Source organism: Salvia splendens, chromosome 17 (genome assembly GCF_004379255.2).
Source record: "Salvia splendens isolate huo1 chromosome 17, SspV2, whole genome shotgun sequence".
Classification (NCBI taxonomy): Eukaryota; Viridiplantae; Streptophyta; class Magnoliopsida; order Lamiales; family Lamiaceae; genus Salvia; species Salvia splendens.
The window spans coordinates 7758066-7781143 of record NC_056048.1 but is presented as its reverse complement, the minus strand read 5'-3'; the positions used below and the strand labels follow the sequence as shown (position 1 = coordinate 7781143).

Sequence of the window (23078 nt, the reverse complement as noted above, 5' to 3'; positions counted from 1 at the left end):
ACCAGCAGAATAGATTCTGACTTGTGTTACTAAATCAAGGGTCATACTTCTCTCCCTCTTCCTCTTTAATTATTGATAGCAAGTGTACATGAAACAAGACAACCGGACATGATCTTCCTCGCTTTTTAGTTTGCCCATGAAATATATCTTGAAGGACACATAATGCTTCCCCATATCTTAATAGGTGCAGTGGTTGTAGTGGCATGAAACTCTCTATTGTTGTTAATTCTCTCAGCACTACGGTTTAAGATTGGAGGGAACTGATTAACAAGTTTTGCTATAGCCTCTTGCGATTAGAGATTTTTCTATTTTATCTTTTGTTTTTTATTATTCTTTTCCAGTGCCAATCACATGTACTCTATCACTCTGTTAAGGAAAAACATCCCTCAATTGAACGAAGGCGTCGAGATGTTTGTCGCTGGAATGATTCGTGGTAGTCGCAGGCTTGCCCCATCGATCACACTAATAAACTAGGGTTTTGCAGAGAAAATAAATGAAGAAGGAATGGAAAATACGTTATTTCATTGATGATTCACAAAATAACAATATCTCCCTTTTATATCTAGAGACCTTAGGGTTGATTCGACCTACGATTTGGGAAAGAATTAACAAAGAAAACCAAAAAGGAGCTTATATTACGCTCGACCCAAAATGTCACGCCCGCATTTTCTAAGGATAGAAAACACGGTTGATCGCGACTAGGGGAGGGTTAAAGAAGCGGGGAAGAAAGGGGGAAAACAACACAACTCGACCATAGCTCGAAACAAATGAGAATAACTCGAATAAAATCAAAGTATATCAACAATCAACAACTCAAAAGAAACAATATTTAGCGGAAGCATTTCGAGAGTAGAATAATGCTATGTATGAAGACACAACATATTCTAGACATTTGATAGACATTCTTCACTTTTATGCTCAACACCCACTGCGCTCGTCAACCTGCACATTTTTAAAAGAAATGCAAGGCTGAGTACTTGATGCACTCAGTGGACAAATGCCAAAACAATGTTATAAAAACAGTTATATCATGCCACCATTGAGTGACCTCGGGGTTTTAACTTGAAAAGGCCTGAGACCCTAAAAATATCTCCAACACAAACTTTCAACTCATCCTCAAACCCTTTTTCCTCATCATTGCAAAACACAACCATTTCTCCTTGATTTATTTAAGAAACTGCCATATATGTTCTTTAGGGTGCCGTGTAAGTGGGCCACTTTCCACGAGCACGAAAACCGGCCAACCTGTTCGATGACTCACGGTCCTCATCGTGTACACTAGTCCGAGTAGGGACGCACCCTTGTTAGGACCCGAATTCGATTAAACTCATAGTAGGGACTCACTCCCCACTAAGTAATCATCAACATCAATCTCATCAACATCAACAACATAATGTGAAACGAGAATGTGGCCGCAAACTCAATCACTGGACCGACCGACTCAAAAGACGGCTCACGATCCCCATTGGTGTACACTAGCATGAGTAGGGACTCACTCCCTAGTCAGACCCGAATTCGATTTCAATAGGTCTAGTAGGGACAATTCCCTTGCTAAACAAACAGATAGGCATTTCTCAAAACAAAAACATGACATGACATATCCTTTGCAAACTCCATTTTTCTTATAAGACATATTTGAAACATAAATCATTTTTCTGCATAGGTCAAGCATCATCTCACATCGCATCAACAAGTCGAGCAATTCACAACCACTCAAAAAGCTATACAGCACAACACATGACAATCACTTTTCACTTTAAACACATAAATCACATAATCATGGAAGTTAAATTAATAATAATCGCAATCATAGGCATTTCGTCACATAAAATGGTGCTCAAACCAATATATTAAATCAAAAGCTATTGAAAATACTTTAGTTCGAAAGCCCACCTCGTTCGTTTAATTTTCTGAAATTGAATTCCTTACTTCGACTTCAATTTTGTACGTAGAGAAATCTTCTTTGACTCTATGCTTCTCTTCTCTTTTATTTATTTTCTAGGCTGCCCGAGACATCGATCATTATCTTCACACTTTCCCACTTTAATCTACCCAAACACTTGTTTGACTTCTAAGCGAAACTCCTCTATTTCCATCGGTCCATTTAGATCTAGTCCATTTCTTCTCCTCTTTCTATTTATTTCCATTGTAGGATCAACCATCAAAATTAACTAAGGCCCAACAGTTAAATTAAATCCTTGGCCCAACAAGCAGCCCAAAAGCTATACTCCCTAACATCCATCGGCCATATCTCTCGTTTATTTCAAAATTGAAATCCCCAAATTAGAAAAACTAGCCATTAAATTAATAATAATCGCAATCACAGGCATTTCGTCACATAAAATGGTGCTCAAACCAATATATTAAATCGAAAGCTCTTGAAAATACTTTAGTTCGAAAGCCCACCTTGTTCGTTTAATTTTCTGAATTTGAATTCCTTACTTCGAAGTGGCAATTGAAGCTTCTCCGCGATTCGTGGGTGCAAAAAGTCATGAGAGCTCCCCGTATCAACCAAAATCAACACCTTCATCTGATCAATAGACCCCCTCAACTCAATCGAATCAAAACGATGTCTTCCATGGAGAGCATATATATGTGATAAATCTGCAGTAATCACTTCCGGGCCATCCGACTGTTCATCCTGCTTGTCGTCCTCATCCTCCTCGTCTACGCCCATGTATGCCAAGAACTTCCTTTTGCACACATGACCCGCACTCCATTTCTCCGGGCAATACCAACAGAGACCCAATCGAGTCCGTTCAGCCTTCTCCGCCTATGACAGACATATCACAGGCAATTTCGACATGTCCTGGGTCTTGCCTGCAGGCTGAAATTGGCGGCCTGAGCTCGGAATGCCTGGTGATGGAAGGGCCGTCGGGGAGGGTAGTGGCCTGCTGTCGCGGCTTTGCCAATTTCGGCGACTAGATGTAGGTGGCGCCGGCTGCCGATCAATGGCACTATCGAACTCCAACGCCAGTGCCATCGCCGCTGCCACCGAAGGCGGTTGTTGGAACCGCACCTGGTTCTTAACTGGCTGTTGTAGCCCACCGATATAAATGGGCAACAACGTTGACTCCGGAACGCCACTAATATTATTCAACAAGCTATCGAACTCCTTATGATAATCCGCCAGCAAACCCGTCTGCACCAACTTAGAGATGAGCTCGATGTAATTGACAAAGTATCTGGAATCAAACTTCCTGCGAACATCCTCCAAAAACTCCGGCCACTGGCCAAAAGGATTATTAGCACGGTAGTTAAACACTCACTCCGAAGCTGGGGGACGGAATAATATCACCACATAGTGTAAACGATGGTCCTCCGGCATTTGAATATGGTTGAAGTAATATTGAATCTGGGATATCCAACTAGGCGCCTCCGACCCATCAAACTGTGGAGGTTTCATCTTGAACTGTCGCATGTGGTCCTGAATGCCCCCACTGGGCCACTGCCGAGTTGCAGGATTGTCCCATGCGGTGAATTGGCGACCAGCACACTCTGCCACTGATCGAGCACCAGGAGGATCCCAGGATGTGAGCGGCCGAGAGCTAGGGAATCGCTGGCCCTGCATACGCTGAAAGGCTGACTGCATCCCTGGGCACGTTGTCCGCGAACGATAGACCCGACGAGAAGAACCCCGGCGGAGGTCGCAAACCATGATCGTTGCTGACCGAAGCACGCCAGTGATGAGTGAACGTTCCTGACGGGCCTGCGCCAGAACCCGGAGGAGGTAGTGATGAAATTGCCATGGATATTGCCGCCGTAGGATCGAACCGCGATACTCCGGAAAATGATATCCCGTAGAGAGGCTCCCGATCGGGCCTAGGCTGCGGTGTCACAGCAGCGATGCGGCGATCCTGTTCCTCAAACTTTGCCTCAGTTGCCGATATGGGATCAATCGGTGGTGAGTCTAGAAGTTGCGAGATCACTAGCGAGGTTGAAAATGGTAAATCCGTCATGTGAAGGGTCTCCACCCGGCACTGTGTTGAGAGCGGAAGGGACATGGATCGGGATTGAAAGCACCAATTTGTTAAGGAAAAACTTCCCTCAGCTGAACGAAGGCGTCGAGATGTTAGTCGTTGGAATGATTCGTGGTAGTCGCAGGCTTGCCCCGTCGATCACACCGATAAACTAGGGTTTTGGAGAAAATAAATGAAGGAATGGAAAATACGTTATTTCATTGATGATTCACAAAATAACAATATCTCCCTTTTATATCTAGGGACCCTATTCGGGAAAGAATCAACAAAGAAAACCTGAAAAAGCTATAAATAATAGTTCGGCCCAACAATTAAATCAATCTGTAAAAAAAATAAAATCACGCTAGTTGCAAAATAATCAATGGGAGACGAAATCCATGTACTTATCCGGCTTCTTCGACGCTCTCTTCGGCTTTGGACTCTTCACTGCTTCGCGCGGGTCTCCCGCCACAACTCTGTTTGTATCATCTCCAGCTGTTCTGTTTCCACCGTCGATAACTCGGGGTCAGGCTCTGGGGCCGGTTCTGCAGGTATAGGAGGGTATAGGAGCTGAGATGCTCGTATCACACTCTCTAGCTTTCTACATATATAGGGGTTGGTTCCATAGTGAGAATTACATTTTATGTAAGAATGGGAGAGCACCACCCGGAGCATATAATATTTTAATGATATAAATCACCACATTCGTCGTGATATTAACTGCATTACAAAATGGAATTTTCATCTATGGGATTCAATCCCGGAGTGATGGATTTGTCGTCAATCTCCATGCTCATGTTCTCAATTTAAATAAGGATTCTCATTTGAATTCTCATTTGAATCTCTTCAAACACACACACACACACACAAACACGGACCCGTGTTTAACAATAAAAAGTAGTATAATATTACAGAGCTTATCAAGTCAGCCCAATTTGAATGTTTGGCTGGTTTCCACTGGCAGCACAATTTCTTCACGAATAGTGTGGCTGGTTTCAGCCAGTTTAGAATGTTTCATTCTCTTCGAAGGGGTATTATCATCTACATCCAAGCTTTCCTTCCCTTTCTTTCTAGCAGATAATACATCCTGTTAATTTTAAGAAGCACAACATAAGATAAAAAATAATGCGGCAGATCACAAAATCAGCAACTGTTATCTTTAAGATGCCTACATTTTCCAGAGACCCATTCATGGCATTACCAACCTTTCCATGATCTGAACCCTCAACAGTTAGCATCTCGGTGACTGGAGAGAATCCAGTCGCTTTTGCTGCACTAGTAAGTATACCCATGGGTTGAAGGCCCCTTCTCTTCCTGAATGACACAGATGTAAAACACTAAAACACCAGTAAAACACCAGATGATCATGGATAAATAAGTCAGAAAACTCACAAGCACACACTGCAGTTGCAAGCGAGCCTGCATTTTGGGCACTTCCATTCCTCCAAACTAGCTACTTCCTCCAAATCTTCACCGTACCTGGATCCAAGAATTTCAGTTCACTTGCCAGTTCGAGTACCTAAATCAAGAGCTAATCCTAGTAAAAAGAAAACGTTTAGAACCTGTTCCATAGGCATCTGCGACATATCTTTACTGAACAGGGTTTCTTCTTCGTAAGATTCTTGCATGCTGCGGTGGGAGCCCTGGTTTTTTGACGACACTGCAGCAATGAGTTTACATGTGAGAAAAAGAAACGAAAACCAGTTTAGGCACATTCATGTCCACAGCTATATGAATTTAAGAGTGAAGTGAAATTCTGCAGCTCAATGACCAGATCCATCCAAGCTTAAATAAAATACTATAAATAAAAAAATAAATCAGGAGTTTTTGGTATGAATAGGACTTACCTGATGGCAATATACCCCGTCACCAGAATTACTAACTTGGGTACCGGCAGCTGATTTTCCGGTTGATTTAACGTTCTCTGCAGACGGAGAAGCCACAGAACTACCTAGGGATGCTTCAACCGCCATTTCTGTGTAGTATTCAGATATCCAACACCGGAAATTTTCCTTCATTCTGAATCTGAACTTGCCGGCGCTGTGGTTTTGATGGTTTCGTAATGTGCAGCGGCGACAGTTCTCAATACTTATATTGGAAGAATTGGGAAATTTTGCCCTAGAATCTTTCGAAGTCATCTGCATTAAATTTTCTTTGCTGATTCCTTTTCCCGCCTTCAAGAGCTTTGCTGTTCTGTTTGTAGGAATGATCTGTAAACAGAGGCGTACAGTAATAATATATCACACTGAATTTATTCATTCAAAATAAACTATTAACACAATAAAAATAATAATTTCTATATTGACTTCATTATTATACGCATATTTTTAACTTTATTAGCAGTACTACTGTATTTTAGTGACATAATGGCTCTAATGATACTTATTAAGCTTAAATCCTATAATTCCCATTCACTAACCCAATTTAAATTAATTAGTACTATTATCATCGTTGGGTGTAAAAATGATAAGGGCATTCAGGGGCAGAGCTAGGAATTTGTAGGAAAAGGGGCAAATTTACATGTGAAGGAATTTTAAAATTTTGAGGAGGGGCAATTAGTAGAAGATTAAAAGAAATTTATTTAAAATGGATATATAAATACATGGGATGAAAAACATGAGGTGGGGCAATTGCCCCTCTTTAATAACATATAGATCAGTGACAATCGAAGAACAATTTACGCAATTTATCAGTCATAACAGCCACAGCTGAGTAACTCCTATAACTTCCATCACTACAAAAAAACTTATCTTTTAAGGACATAAAAATAGAGACGCAGCTACTATCGTTAGAAATTTTTAAAAAATAATCATAATTTAGAACCCAAAAGGAAGCGTGTCTAAGTTGAGGGCAAATTATCTTAATCTTTTATTTTCTAGGACTCTTCTATTTGTGTCTCCTAATTTTAGTTTGGACACACAAATTAGCGTCCTTATTAGTATTAAAAATGTCCTTTGCCGTTCTTTTTGTTGCAGTGCATACTAATTTCTATGAGTGCATATTCTCCCCAGGCATCTTTAAGATTCACAACTGTCAGAATTCATCTTGTGTACTTATACGTTTTCCAATAGTGTTCTGTGGTGCTGACCATAATTTTTAAAATGCAACTAGGAAAAACCCACAAAACTTAAATGAGAAGATAGTTTACCTTGTAGTAATATTCTTTACAATTTCTTATTTTTCTTCAGCACCGAGAGCAAACCATTTTTCATTTAAGGTAAGAGTATCCTCTTTCCCAACATCTAGCAGTAGGAGATTATAGTTAGCCATGCTCAGCAGCAAATGATACAATAAAACATTTGCTGTGTTACTTACCTTGATGCAGTACATCAGATTCATCACCACATTTATATTTCCAATACAATTGACCACTGCACTCCGTGAAGATGGGCTCTACTCTTGTAGCATCAGCTGTCTGATGAACTGATTTAAATGATAGATAGCATCAAAAGGTTAGACAAGTTTTTGTTCCCGCATAGATTTCATAAACTGCGTTATAAAAATTTGAAGCTACAATTGTAATTTATTATGCCAAAATCATACTTTGCTGACAAGTTGGAGAGGTTATGCAATAAGCAAAGCAAAGTAAATATTAGTTACAAGTTACACAACACAATACTAAAATGGTTGACTCCCACTCAGCATTGAAATTTATAGAAATGTCAAAAGATTGATTAATGGGCAGGCTGAAAATCAAGGTTGAGGATACAAGCAATAGGAGACCAAACTTTCTGGAGAGCTATTATGTTAAGACAATTCTCATGCAGCACATTCCAAAGTGCTCGCATGCATGAAATTGACCTGTAATTTTCAGGAGTAATCGTCGCAATAATGAAATAGAAAGGGTTATTTCAAGAAAAAATATAATATAGATTTCTGAAAGGGGAATATTTTTTTGACTTATAAATATGGAAAAAACGCATTTGGAAAATGCGTTTACTTCTAGCGAGACGCATTCTTTAAATGCGTATTCTAGATTCGCAGTACTCCAAATACGCATTCAAGGAACGCTTAATTAGTGTTCCCTAGCTGAACGCCATATTCCAAATACACATTCAAGGACGCATTTCCGGGTGCAGGTACCCGCGGCTTGTTTGTAATTTAGGGCGAAAATAAAATATAGATTTCCAAAAGGGGAACAATTTTTTACTTGTAAATATGGAAAAAACACATTTGGCAAATGCGTATTTACTTCTAGTGAGACGCATTCTTGGAATGCATATTCCAAATACGCCGTATTCCGAATACGCATTCAAGGAACGTGTAAATAGTGCCCCCTCAGCTGAAATGCCTCTTGTAGCCTCATGGGTTTTAGAAATCATCATGAGTTTGAGTGTTCATGTCATCATCCCGTCCATTTCTAGTCATGGAGTATTTTAGTAGGATATATAATTAAATTATTACATGAAATAAAAATTTTAAGATGGAAAAAGAAATCTAAGTTGTAACATGAATATTTAATTTAAAATTTTTGGTTTATATATATACATATATATATATATATATTTACATTCTAAAAATGTTTATTTTAACAACAAAAATTTATAAAACCATTCTTAATATTTTATTATAATATAAAGATAATTTAGTTATGCATATTATAAAAAGAAATTAGTTGTATCAAATCTATTTAAATATATGAAACTTCATCCACATTTAATATTTATTTATTTATTCATTATTATGATACAATAATTTTTTTGCAATCAACTGTCCCCTAAAATTAGGGACTTCGGAACGGCACGGTTTTTAATACAAAATTGGTAAAGTGTAAAAGAGATACAAAGAAAAAGTGATTGAAGTATTATTTGTGAATAATGAGACCCACCCTATAAGGGTGAAAAAGTTGCCAAACAAGGAAATGGGCTAATTTTGTAGAATGTTTAGTGACAAAGGGAATAGAGAGTAAAAACTTAATTTAGTAGTTGAAATTTGCTTCTACCCTCGTCGCTATTTTCTCTCGCTTAGGTAATAAATATATAATACTACATACACTGATAAGGTCACCATGATTTATAACTCTCTCCATCACCTTTCTCCAAAGGCCTACAGCTTCAATTCTAAGAAAGAATAAATGAATTACGAATTTGAAAAACGAGTTACGCTTTCCATGTATGCGTGTTTGAAAAACATTTTATTGATTGCATCAATCAAAATTAAATTATACGTGCATTAAGATACGATGTATTTCTCAAGTGTGACATATACACTGGGACGGAGGCAGGAATTTGTAGTAGTGAGGGGATCTTTACATGTGAAAGAATTTTAAGAATTTGAGAAGGGGCATGCTAGTGAGAGAATAAAAGAAATAAACTTATAATAGGTAATATATACATGTGTTGGAAGATATGAGGTGGGACATTTGCCCCTCCTTTGCTCAAGGTAGATCTACCCATGGACAAAGGGAGTACATATTTTTTGTTCGCCCTAAATTACTAAACAGCCTGTGGGTATCCATTTTACCAGCCGTACCTCCCTACCTCCTGTTTCAACGACAATGCCATTGCCAACATCTCTTAATAGGTGCAGTGGTTGTAGTGGCTTGAAACTCTCTATTGTTGCTAATTCTCTCTCAGCTAGGGTTTAAGATTGGAGGGAACTGATTAACGAGTTTTTCAAGTTTATAATATGACTGGCAGATTTGGGTCGTTTCTAATATTTTTTCCACCTTTGTGTACATGCCTGTTTTGACATAGTGCCGCAGTTAATAGAGATGTAGTAGATTAGATAGAGATGTTATGTTTATATTCTGTAATATTTGTCTTCTGATATTTAGTTGATTAGGTTGAACTATTGTTCGGTTAATATGGGTCTAGGCTTTTATTAAGGTTTGTTAGTATTTTATTTATAAGGCTATGTTTCCTACCTTGCATTGATCAAAAATATAATTTTAGAGATCAGCATCTTTGATATGGCCTCTTGCGATTAGAGATTTTTCTATTCTATCTTTTGTTTTTTTTTACGCCAATTACATGTACTCTATCACTCTCTAGCTCTCTACATATGTAGGGGTTGGGTCTGTAGTGAGAATTACATTTTATGTAAGAATTGAAGAACACACCCGGAGCATATAATGATATAGATAACCACATTCGCCTTGAAATTAACTGCATTACAAAAAAAGGAATTTTCATCTATGGGATTCAATCCCCGAGTGATGCATTTTTCGTAGATCTCCATACTCATGTTCCCAATTTAAATAGGGATTCTCATTTGAATCTCTTCACACACACACACACAAACACGGACCCGTGTTTAACGATAAAAAGCAGTATGAATATTACAGAACTTACGCTTCAAAAGCATTGCCTCTGACTCGAGCAGCTTTCCATGAGCTTGCTCTGCAGCAGATCTATTAAGAGAAACAATTGCTTCTTCCTCCCCAACCCTAGCGTCATTAGCTTTGGCAGTGTCCTCTTTTATTTTCTGCTTCAAAGAGAAGAGGAAGAAATCTGATATAAGTCTAGTTTCACAGTTGGTGTGTTTACTGATGACAATGTTTAATTACCTCGCCTCTTGCTTCAAAAACGTTAAGTTTAGCTTCTTCTGCCTTCTGGTCAAATTGTATTTTTTGGTGTTTTATCCAATTTCTTAGCTTTCTGTGCATAAGGAATAGAATAAAATCAATCTAGGTGAGAGATGAAAAGGGAGTGGCATGTATAACTTAAAACAGAATGATCCTTACTTTGTGCCAAGAGCATGAATGCATAGGAGATTTAAGACCCTAAGCATTTCTGAAGCATTTAAAGCATCATAGTCGGAAGCCTTCTCTAAATAATGCATCCCCAACATTTTAAGAACACGTTCAGATTCAGCAAAGCATTTCTTTAGCACACTGAACCACGAGCTCGGATTCGGCTTCGCAATCCTATACACAAAATGGAAAAGCATTTATTCCAGCATAATAAATTCTGACTTGTCAATTGTTACTAAATCGGGGTCATACTTCTCTCCCTCTTCCTCTTTAATTATTGATAGCAGGTGTACATGAAACAGGACAACCGGACATGATCTGCCTTGCTTTGCAGTTCGCCCATGAAATATATCTCGAAGGACACATAATGCTTCCCCATCTTTCAATTTTAGGATCTGTTGCTCATTAGAGGAAGCAAACCATAAAGATAGCGATAAAGGTACAGGTGTACTATATAATACCAGAGATGCTAATAGGAAAATCCATATGCATGATAACAGCTTGCTTTCAAATAACCATCAGTAGCTATTAACTAGTACTATATGAATAGAGTCACTTGCCTCTCCAAAAACATAACAAAATTCTAGAAACTCCAAAGCATTTCTAACATCTTCTGCAGGTACATCAATGCCATCCACACTGCTCGAGTCTGTTCCGACTGGCAGCACAATATCGTTAGGAATAGTCTGGCTGGTTTCAGACAATTTAGAGAGTTTCATTCTCTTTGAAGAGGTATTATCATCTGCATCCTGTTAATTTTCAGAAGCACAACATTAGATAAAAAATAATGCGGCAGATCACATAATAAGCAACTGTTATCTTTAAGGTGCCTACATTTTCCAGAGACCCATTCATGGCATTACCAACCGTTCCATTATCTGAACCCTCAGCAGTTGGCATCTCGGTGACGGAAGAGAATCCAGTCGCTTTTGCTGCATTGGTAAGTACACCCATGGGTTGAAGGCCTCTTCTCTTCCTGAATGACACGGATGTTAAACACAGTAAAACACCAGACGATCATGGATAAATATGTCAGAAAACTCACAAGCACACACTGCAGTTACAAGCGCCCTTGCATTTCGGGCACTTACATTCCTCCAAACTAGCTACTTCCTCCACCACTTCACCGTACCTAGATCCAAGAATTTCAGTTCACTTGCCAGTTCGAGTACCTAAATCAAGACCTAATCCTAGTAAACAGAAAACGTTTATAACCTGTTCCATAGGCATTTGCCACATATCTTTACTAAACAGGGTTTCTTCTTCATAAGATTCTTGCATGCTGCTGCGGGAGCCCTGGTTTTTTGACGACACTGCAGCATTGTTTACATGTGAGAAAAAGAAACGAAAAAACAGTTTAGGCACATTCATGACCACAGCTATATGAATTTAAGGGTTAAGTGAAATTCTGCAGCTCAATGATCAGATCCATCCCAGCTTAAATGAAACACTATAAATAATAAAATGAATCAGGAGTTTTTGGTATGAATAGGACTTACCTGATGGCAATATACCCCGTCACCAGAATTACTAACTTGGCTACCGGCATCCGATTTTCCGGTTGATTTAACGTTCTCTGCCGACGGAGACGCCACAGAATTACCTAGGGATGCTTCAACCGCCATTTCTGTGTAGTATTCAGATATCCAACACCGGAAATTTTACTTAATTCGGTTTTCCTTCTTCTGAAATCTGAACTTGCGCTTTGGTTTTGATGGTTTCGAAATGTGCAGCGGCGACAGTTCTCAATAATTATACTGGCAGAATTGGGAATTTTTGCCCTAGAATCTTTCGAAGTCATCTGCATTAAATTTTCTTTGCCGATTCCTTTTCCCGCCTTCAAGAGAAATGGTTGTCTTTCTATCTTAGCTCTGTTCTGTGTGTAGGAATGATCTGTAAACAGAGGCGTACAGTAATAATCAACTCACACTGAACTTATTTATTCAAATTAACTATTAACACAATAAAAATAATAATTTCTATATTCACTTCATTATTATACGCATATTTATAACCTTATTAGTAGTATTACAGTATCTTAGTGACATAATTGCTCTAATGATACTTATTAAGCTTAAATCCTATAATTCCCATTCACTAACCCAATTTAAATTAGTATTATTAGAGCACCTGCATCGGTGCTCTTTGCATCGAGCAGTCGCCGTGTCGACGGCGCGGCGAGCACCCTGCTCGATGCATCGAGCACCGCCGTGCCGATGAGCATTTTAAAAAAATAAAAAAATATTAAAAAATCGGTTTTAAATAAAAATATATATATATTCCCACTTCCCAATAAAATATATTCATTTTTTCTTCACTTTTAATTTATTTTTCATCATTTTTACCCTAAAATTCACATTTTCATCTATAAATACTCTCATTTCCACACACAATTTTACACAATACACAAAAGTCAAAACAATTCTCTCATCAATTCTCTCTAAATTCTCTCATCAATTTTCATCTAAATTCTCACTCTTTCACTCTTGCATAAAATGTCTGGCTCCGGCGATCACCCCTCCGACTCCCGCGGATGGAACCACGAATGGTTCTGCTCATCGTCATTCCCTAATCCGGATACTGATTTCTCGCCTCCTCCTCAACCCAAGGTTCGTATATTCTGAGTGGCTACCGGCCTTACCCGGTGGACGAGCAAGATGCCGAGGGGCAATACGGGCGGGCTCCCGAAACTGGCACGGGAAGGAGCGCCCCGATGCCACCGGAGGATGGTTCTGACTGTCCCGCAGCTCCTCCTCCTCGTAGTGTCCGTGTTCGTACTCGTTGTATTACCGGTGACCCCAACGTCCGCACCCCGTACACTCTGGGGGGAAATGGAGAAATTATTCAAAGCCTATTTGGTGATCTCCAAAGATGCGGAAAGCGTCACGAACCAAACCGAGGACAGGTTTTGGTGGCCCGTCTCTCGCCATTACAATGCCAGCCGACCGGATGGAACCATCGAACGCATTGAGAGTATGGTGCGCAATGCCATCGGAAGAGCCAACAATGAAATCCAAAAGTTCTAGGAGTATGACCTACAGGAACAACAGTTAGCAGGGAGCGGCACGAGCGAGGTCGACATCATCACAACCGCCATGTCGACCTACCAATCAACACTACAAACCATTCAAGCATCTCAGCGCTTGGCAGGAGGTGCGTCTTCATCCGAAGTATAAGAATGGTGTCCGATTCTCCTCCAACTTCTTCAACAAACGGTCGAGGTCGGTATCCCTATCCGACGCTAGAGAGGACGAGGTGGCTAGCCAGCTTGCCGGAGCTCACTTGCATAGCCCCGACGCCGGTTCGAGCAGTTCCTAGTACCAGCCGCCAGGAAGGAAACAAGCGACGGCCAACCGCCGTCGCGTCGCGACCAGCCGCAAAGCGAGCTCCCGCTCCCTTTATGTCGCCTCCACCCCCACCAACTCGTTGTTGTCTCTTTTGGCTCAAGCCAATATGGCCGATACGTCTCGGATAACTCCTGAGCAACTTGATTCACATCACGCAATGATACAAGCTCTCCGACAAACATTGGGGATACCGCCATCGGGGTAGTCTTCTTTAACTTTGCACTGATGTATTTTTCAGGATTTAATTATGTAATTTTTAATTTATAGGATTTAATTATGTAATTTTTTATTTTTTAGGATTTTAATTATGTAATTTTTTATTTTTAAGATTTTAATTATGTAATGTTTTTTTATAGTAATTTGTAATAGTATTTCGATTTTTTAATGCATTTTAATGTTGTGGAAATGTTTTTAGTAATCGAAGTATTTAAATTGAACAATAGAATGGTGGGACCCTTGAGCATGCTCTTGTGGAAGAGTATAGATGTGGGTGTTGTGCTTTTGCAGATGAGTAGAGAGTAAAAAAATGAATAAAAATGGGTCCGGACCCATATCCATGCTCTTGCCAAAGAGTATTAACGTGGATGCACTTTTCATCGTTGGGTGTAAAAATAATAAGGGTATTGACAATGACAATCAAATAGGAGTAACTTTTTAAGCAATTTACATCTGATAAATGACTGCCTGGCTCTACATCGACTTTTAAACAAAAAAACTCTCTATAAATCCACCAACGAAAATGGATCACCACTGCTAAATTCATTTTTTCAATTTTTTAATTTTATCATTCGTGTTTCACTTAATTTGCAGTTGTACTACGTAGTTAAATTATACTCCCTCTATCCCAATTTAAGAGTCCTATGTAAAGAAAAATAGGTTGAATAAATTAGTGGAATATGGATCTCACTTATATATATATTACTTTTATAATAAAATGTGAGTGGAATAAGTTGGTAGAATGTGGGTCCTACTTACCATTTATGGTAAAAGTGAAATAAGACTCTTAAGCTGAGACGAACGGAAATGATAAAATAGGACTCTTAAGTTGGGACGGAAGGAGTATAATTAAAATGAAATTACATTAAAATTCTAAGATCACGTAAAAATAAAAAATATACAGTACATAATTGAAATCTGAAAATTATATGAGTAAATTTATAAATTTACGTGATCAAAATTTTAGGATTAAATCGCTAAAATTGAAATGAATCATTCTTCGATAAGCAGTTGTTAAGGTTATTTGACAAAAAAAATTTAAACGGCTAGAAACACACTGGATAAAGTGCAGGACATGTAAATCTGTATTTTTACAATGTGTTGCACGATGTGTACGCGAGTTGTGCAATGATACATATGGTAATTGTTATTATAACTATGGTCGGCATTGTCATAAAAGCAACAAAGAGTTGCCATAACTGCAACCGGTGATACTATTCCTTTTCAAATAAGCAAAAAAAAAACTATATAATATAGTTGCGAGAGATATAAATAAGCAATGATACATATGGTAATTGTGGTTATAACTAATGTCTTCATTGTCTATAAAAGCAACATCCAGTTGTCATAATTTCTACCGGTAATACTCTTCATTTTTTAATAAGCAAAAAATTACTTATATTGCGACAGATAAATAGGAAATGATACATATGGTAATTGTCATTATAACTAGTGTCTGCATTGTTAGTAATGCAACAATGAGTTGTCTGAAATGCAACCGGTAATACTCTTCCTTTTCGAATAAGCAAAAAAACTATATAAATTCTTTAATTTTCCATATTAAATTAACGATTCAAAATTTTATAATACTATTTTGGTAATTCTTATATGCTTCTTCAACCAAAAAAAATTTATGATGAAATTAAATTCTGATTGAAATAATTATGCAAACATTCATTTTTAAAAATTATAACATTTTAAAAATTTACTAATACATATGTCATGATACTACATACTCCATCCGTCCGCGAATAGGAGTCCCGTTTTTCCATTTTAGTCTGTCCGCGAATAGGAGTCCCGGTTCACTTTTACCATAAATGTTAATAGGGTCTCATATTCCACTAACTTATTCAACTCACATTTTATTTAAAACTAATATATAAAAGTGAGAGTCATATTTCACTAACCTTTTTCCACTCACTTTTCTTAACATTTCTTAAAACTTGTGCCGCCAAGGAATGAGACTCCTAATGACGGACAGGGAGTATTATAAATCTATAATATAGAATTTTGTAAATAATAATTCTAAAAAGTATAATTCACGTAAAAATGTAAACAAAACATAAATGATAATTTTGCAATATATAATTTGGTAAATATATATTTCAACCCAACCACACATATTTTCATGGTTTATCAATGACCACCCAACCACACTATTATAGTATTTATTTTTATACTAGTTTTTAATAATATTATTATTACATGAAATACTTATTATTGTAAATTTATAGAAAAACGTAATAAATGACAAACTAAAAATTATAAAAACAAACAAATAAAAAATATAAATTACAATAATTGAAATACGAAATTGAAAATACATAATTGGTGCTCATACATAAGATGAAAACTAGACATTCAATTGAAAATACATAATTGGTTTTGAAATGAACTTTGAAATTGATCAAAATTAGGAAAATCATAAAAGCTAGGGAAATAATCTTGAGAGGGATTAAAATTCTGGGAAGGGTAGAAGTTTTGGGAAGGATAGAAATTTGGGGATCGGAGAATATATTATTCTCATCATCCTCTATGGTTAGCAACAAAGGAAACTAAAAAATATGAAATTCTATCAAACAAGAAGGATTATAGGAGGAGAAAATATGATATTTTTTTGCATACAAAACTATAGCAAATGTGGTCTTTATTTATAAAGAAAGAAAAATTATGAATTTTGATATAATTTTAATAAATCTTTAATATAATATATTAAAGATATATTAATTCGAAAATATATATATGTCTCATTGGATGATGAAATGAAATAACATGGAGACAGCCGGTTGGTGTTTGCCAATGGAAGAGGCCTTGGTCATGGAGAGAGAGTGGCCTCTTGTTTCAAATTTTTTTAAGAGTAAAAGCTAAAAGTGGTTCTGAACATAGACGATTTTACGATTTTGATCCAAAATATTATCTTTTAAATTATTGAGTCTCGAACAAATGTAAACGGATCATATTTGGTCCATTTTTGAAAGAATCGTTATTTTTGACGGTCAAAGCAAATAAAATGATATTTGACTATATTAGTATTTCTAATTAATGTATTTAATATTTCTAATTACTATTTTACACTAGAAACGTTACGTTCTAGCTTCCTCTCTCTCTATTGAGTTGAAGATCAGAAAAAATGGCTTTTCAGTTTGATTTCCTCCGTTATTTGATATCATTTTATGTAGATCTAGTGTTGAATTGAATAGATCTGATGTTTTTTGTTATTGTGTATTTAATTTGTTATCTAGTATTGAATTGAATTGAACTAAATTGAATTGAATAGATAAGAAAAAATCGCTATCATTTTCCCCCTTTATTTGCTATCTAGTGTTGAATTGAATAGATCGAGGGGTTGAACGACCAGGAATCAGATGGCCGTAGCGGCAGCGGTGGTGGACGCGGCGGCGATTTCCATGGCCCACGCTGTGATGGCGGAGGTTATGGAGGCGGAGGTGGCTACGGGCGCCGGGGGTGGCGGGGAATATGGCCGTCGCGAGGGCGGTGGTACTTATGGCGGCGGCAGGTGACCTTGGCTCTTCCGAGGAAGACTGGAGAAATTTACAGTAGTAGTAACAGAGAGAGTAACAATTCTGTTAACAAATCAGAGTGAATCGAGTCGATCCGATCTCTGCGACAACGGACCTTCGATTCGATGACTTCGCCGAACTGAGAGAAGGCCTGGAAGAGACTGGTCGGTGGAGGCCCACGCCAAACCAACTACGAAACACCTACTCAACGTCGGCCATTGATGTTCAGTTATAAGAGAGAAAAAAGTGTTGAATGTATGAATCTAAAACCGAATCTGGTAAACCCCAATTAGAAATACTAATTTGGTCAAATGTCATTTAACTAGTGTTGACGTTTAAAAAATAAAAATGGATCAAATCTGATCCGTTTTCATTTGTTCAAAACTTAATAATTCAAAAGATAATGTTTCAAATCTGATCCGTTTTCATTTGTTCAAAACTTAATAATTCAAAAGATAATGTTCTGTATCAAAATCGTAAAATCGTAATATGTTTAGGACTACTTTTTGCCTTTAAACTTTTTTAAAATATAAAGTGGCGTGGCGGTCGACCCCCACTACCGATAAACTTAGTCTTATACAATACTTTATTCACATTTTTTCATTTCTTCCGTTCCATAGTAATGGAGGTATTTCTTTCCAACACAGAGATTAAGAAAATATGTGTAATGTATTTAATAAAAAAATAATAAAATACGAGAGAGGAAAAAGTGATGGAAGAAAGTAAGTGAGAATCTAAAACTAAAACAATATGGGTTATTGGGTTGAGACTACAAAATCTCATTAGTCGGTTATAGGAAGTACCAAAAGTACAACATCCTAAAATTCACGGTAAATAAAGAAGGCAGATTTCACATTTTTCTAATTAATGCATCATAAAATCGTTTAATTTGTAGCCAAACTATACATCCTTATATTATATAGTCATATATAGTTTGATATGCCTGTTTTGTTTGGATGAACAGGTAGACTCACGATTATTCTAACGATATTAGAGTTCATAGATAGGTAATTAAGTTATAGTTTGGACTCCTGAATTACAACAAAAGTCTAGCTATATTTTTCTCATAAGCATGAAAAGCTTGCTTCAGAGGAGCTGCTGCTCATGATCACGCCATTCTATGAGAGCCAGCGTGTGGCGGCCACCACAAGCGACGAGGGTCGCGCACCAACTGCCTTCTTCCGCACTCAGATCCTTAGTAGGAGGGATGTTTATAGGCACTTCAGCTGGATGCCCAGTAGTTGCTTTCCTTCCATAACCCAAACGCCCATGGTCTCCTCGTCCAAACTGAAGTGATTCAGAATTCGTTGTCATTGTGTGTGATAAAGATTATTTATATATGTCTAGAATGTTTGTTTTTTAAGTGTAGTCTGCACAAACTCACCGAGTACATGCGACCATCCCGTGTTAACGCAACAGAATGCGTACCTCCACAAGACACCTGCACTCAATAAGCATGTGTCTTGAATCAAACATCTTGATTTGTTTCTCATCAAGACTTGAAACTTCAAACCAGTGATTTAGTCTAAAGGTTAGATATATGGGAAAACCTGCACTGTTTCGTCGGCTACTAGAAGTTGAACCCTTTGAGGAACCATTTTGCTGCTCTTGTCAACTCCAAAACCCAGTCTCCCATGCTCCCCTCTACCCCACCCATACACCTACATCAAAGACGAGATGTTCATCTACATATTCACGCCATATAAACAAATTAAGGGTAATTCAATGAGGATTTTATCGCCATGGCATATAGAGCTATTATGTGGAGAATGAAGTTGCATACTTACATGTAACGCAATAGATTAAGGTATATACATTAGCAAAGCTTGGCTTTAGATTCATCCAAGACATGGTTAGACAAAAGATAAAAGTTCTAAAGCTCAAATAAATGGACGTAAATATAGAAGGGGCTCGGAAATCTTACTTCTCCATCATCAGTCAATGCAGTAGAATGCCATCCTCCTGCAGCAATATCAACCTGCAAAACCAGGTGATGAACAGAATCTGGATAATTATTCATCTATTAGTTTTCTTTTTTCTTTTCTTTGGGCGAGGAATGTTCTATACAAATTATCAGTGAAGTGATTAAACAGAACAGAAAATAGCCAACTATTCTTAAATTCATTGGTATATCTGACAAATTATGAATCTAAATGGCTTCAACCACTGAAAATGGTATACCCTCTTGTAGGCTAAGCCGTTGCAATCTTTAATACAATGGTGATCTAATCATCTAGAGAAAGAAACAAAAATCAAAGGATATTGATGATCTTTTTTTCATGTATAAAAGCAAACATCTTGTGCAGTGAAGTTAAAAGTGCTCGCAAGATGCGAGAAAAAGCTTCTAGGAGATATGTCAAGGTCGGGACACAAACCAAATTAAGATCGGATAGTCCTTGGACGGGTACTGGTTGCGATCGTGGCTGTGTATCACCGGTTCCAAGCTGGCCATACTCATTATTACCCCATGCCATTACAGTTCCATTATCAAGAAGGGCCAAGTTATGAAATGCTCCAACTGCAATAACTCTCACGCTGGCTAGGCCTTGCACTCGGACTGGAGTGGAAATTTGTTTTCTACAAACAAAGCAAATCCATGGAAAACATATGAACATCGCAATTAGCTAACAAACAAGATGAGGAAATTTCTGTAAATTCTAAGCAGCTGCTATCAATTACTCAACGCTAACTGATCATGGATTCATGGATCCTAGCTTGCTTCAACGAAAGGATCAGGCAGCACGACAACAAAAATACTATTGCAGACTTTAATGCAAGGGAACATACATATCACCGGGAGGCCATGGTTGACCCCATGTCCAAACATGTCCTTCCCGCGTTAGGACTACTGAATGCGTCCCACCAGCAGCTACCTGATGTGTGAGAAAGTTAGACATGTTGACATTATATAAAATCATAAAAAGCTGGCAGATTTATGAAATCATGCTACATTGGGTTTGACAGTAAGGAGCTCTAGCCCCTGATGTCTTGCAAATGCTGAGCACTCAACAGAACATGGAATCCTCTCTCAGAGGCAGACATCTTAATAGTCATTCTAGACCAAAAATCAGTAAAATGACCAGCAACGATATCTATTCCCATAGATATATTTGTGTGGAACTAACAATGAACATTTAGTATAAGTTCCAGTTAAGCTCAAAATAAACAAAGTTCCACAGACACCCCTAAACTTTCATTAATCTTGTTTACCAAGCTGTGACGAAAATCAAGACGCACAAGATTTAGACAAATTTAGTTGAGTTACCTGACGAACTGAAAGTTTTGGCGCACATCTCTGTGGAATCACAATATCCCTTCTAACCAGTCTGCCCGTATCATCTTTACGCTCAGGTTCTTCACCACACTGCCCGTACTCATTACCACCTGCACCCACAGTAGACCTCAACCTTGAAGCATAAGACACCTTACATAACCGTGTTACATTGAATTCAATAAATCACTTCTACGAATCAAACATCCATTTCATATTGCATCTTATTTTCCTATTTATCTGCCTTTCCGAGCAAAGATAGAAATAGTGCATAAAGGCAAGTATGCATACCCCACGCATAGGCTCGGCCTTGATCATCAACAGCCAAGCAATGCCAACCACCAATAGCAGCCTAGAAAAAAACAGAACAAGACCAAAACCATCAACAATTCAAGAAGTGGGCTAACTATTTCATTATCACCCACTCCAAAGCTCAAAACTTTAAACAAATACCTGGACTATCTTGACATTAGTAAGAGCCTTAACTTGACTAGGAACATTCTCAGTTTTGGTCTCCGGTGGATGCCCCAAGGTGCCTCTTTGATTCCAACCCCAAGTAAACAACTAATAAATTCAAACACAAAGTCATAGCAATTGCTCAAAACCAATTAAAATATCTGAGAATCCTATGCTCTAAAGAAACAGAATACAGTAAAAGGGTTCAAAGGAAACCTTGCCGTCTTCACCAATAGCGAGGGAATTGCGGCTGCCGGCGACGACGGAGCACACTTTTTCAGAGCTAAGGGCGTCGATGGTGCAAACCCACTCTTTCTCTTCATTATTTCCGATTCCTAACTGGCCGTCTTCCCCCGAACCCCTGAAATGCACTGTGTCAGAAAAGAAGTGTGTGTGAGAGATAGAGAGATACAGAGAGAGACTCACCATGCAATGACGGCGGTTTTGGAGGCCATAAACAGTGGAGAAAATTGGTGCTTGCAGTGATAGTTGCAATGCGGCAAGCGCAGGATTTAACAAGTTCAGGCAATAGTACCAACTTTATTAGTACATAAAATAATGGTGAGATATTAGTGGAGATTTATTTTTGTTAGGACAAGTAGTGGCTGCATTCCGGGTTTTGTTCTTGGTGGGCTGCGATTTGATTCTAAACCCTTGAAACGTGGGATTTAAGTTTTTTTATAGTCAAAATATTTGAATTTTCACTTTCGGATTTCAATTTATTTTCTTTGTCGGTCGAGTGAGACTTATCTTTAAAGGAGTGTGGTTTTCATTTCAAAATTTAGATAATTAATTGCTTTATTTCGATTACACACACAAATGGCATGAACCCGAGTCTTTTAAGCTGAAATCTTGAATATTTTTATATTGTTCCACTAATTAGTTAGAGTAGAATAACTAGCGTTATTTGAGCATATGTTAACTATAAATCATTTATCTTTTGTATTTTAAGTTTCAATTTTTTCGTATTACATCTCGCGTTTTGACATTCCATAATTAATTACATGTATCTCCAATATCTTCTAACGAATTACAGAATTGACATTTTCAGACAACACTTGGAGTTGGAAACCTAGTTGGGTTATTCTATTGTATTTTCGAAAATGTGTCCACAATATTCTCCAAAAATAAAATGAAAATAAAATAATTCATCCCCATTATAGGGCAAAGGATGATATACTGAAAGTTGTGATAGACACAGTGGCGATTGGTGATTGGAGAGAATCGACGGTGGAGGTTGAGTTTTGGTACAATTTCGTTGTAATCCGATTCTTTATGAATAAGAACCTTTTCTATTTTGGACCATTTTATAAAAATAATTTATTATTTTTTTAACTTTTTTTTATGTTAAATTATCTTTATAGTTAAAACTTTATTTATATAGTACTATATTAAAACTTGTACTATCCCATATACTTATAATTTTATAAAACAAATGGAATACTAGTATATTTCTTTAACAGATAGAAGGCGAGGAGGAAAAGATAAATGGAATTAAAATTTAAGTCTAAAATTGGTCTTTACATATGCTTAAAATATCTTTTGAGATCTACACATTAGAGGTATGTTATTTTTGTATCCTAAATAATATGCTTCAATTTATATTTAACAATT

General features: G+C 37.5%; 3 protein-coding genes across 3 annotated transcripts; all 3 read right to left on the bottom strand.

The window, feature by feature from the left end:
- Positions 1-4884: 4884 nt before the first annotated feature.
- LOC121774250 (cell division cycle-associated protein 7-like) lies at positions 4885-5932 on the bottom strand. Its single transcript, XM_042171156.1, has 5 exons — positions 5807-5932; positions 5522-5619; positions 5352-5438; positions 5132-5273; positions 4885-5046 (listed from the first exon to the last, which is right to left on the bottom strand). The coding sequence occupies exons 1-5, from the start codon at positions 5930-5932 to the stop codon at positions 4885-4887; spliced, it is 615 nt and encodes a 204-aa protein (XP_042027090.1).
- LOC121775066 lies at positions 5522-12543 on the bottom strand. Its single transcript, XM_042172028.1, has 13 exons — positions 12153-12543; positions 11869-11966; positions 11699-11785; positions 11488-11629; positions 11214-11402; positions 10906-11048; positions 10645-10827; positions 10468-10558; positions 10253-10385; positions 7275-7382; positions 7108-7201; positions 5807-6169; positions 5522-5619 (listed from the first exon to the last, which is right to left on the bottom strand). The coding sequence occupies exons 1-11, from the start codon at positions 12276-12278 to the stop codon at positions 7134-7136; spliced, it is 1368 nt and encodes a 455-aa protein (XP_042027962.1). The 5' UTR covers positions 12279-12543; the 3' UTR covers positions 5522-5619; positions 5807-6169; positions 7108-7133.
- Positions 12544-18585: 6042 nt separating this feature from the next.
- Positions 18586-22099, bottom strand: LOC121773478 (ultraviolet-B receptor UVR8-like). The gene is made up of 11 exons (XM_042170348.1): positions 21891-22099; positions 21681-21825; positions 21462-21572; positions 21300-21360; positions 21003-21121; positions 20525-20610; positions 20113-20314; positions 19662-19715; positions 19288-19398; positions 19122-19178; positions 18586-19024 (listed from the first exon to the last, which is right to left on the bottom strand). Exons 1-11 carry the CDS (start codon positions 21917-21919, stop codon positions 18824-18826), a joined length of 1176 nt encoding a protein of 391 aa, XP_042026282.1. The 5' UTR covers positions 21920-22099; the 3' UTR covers positions 18586-18823.
- Between the last annotated feature and the right edge of the window lie 979 nt (positions 22100-23078).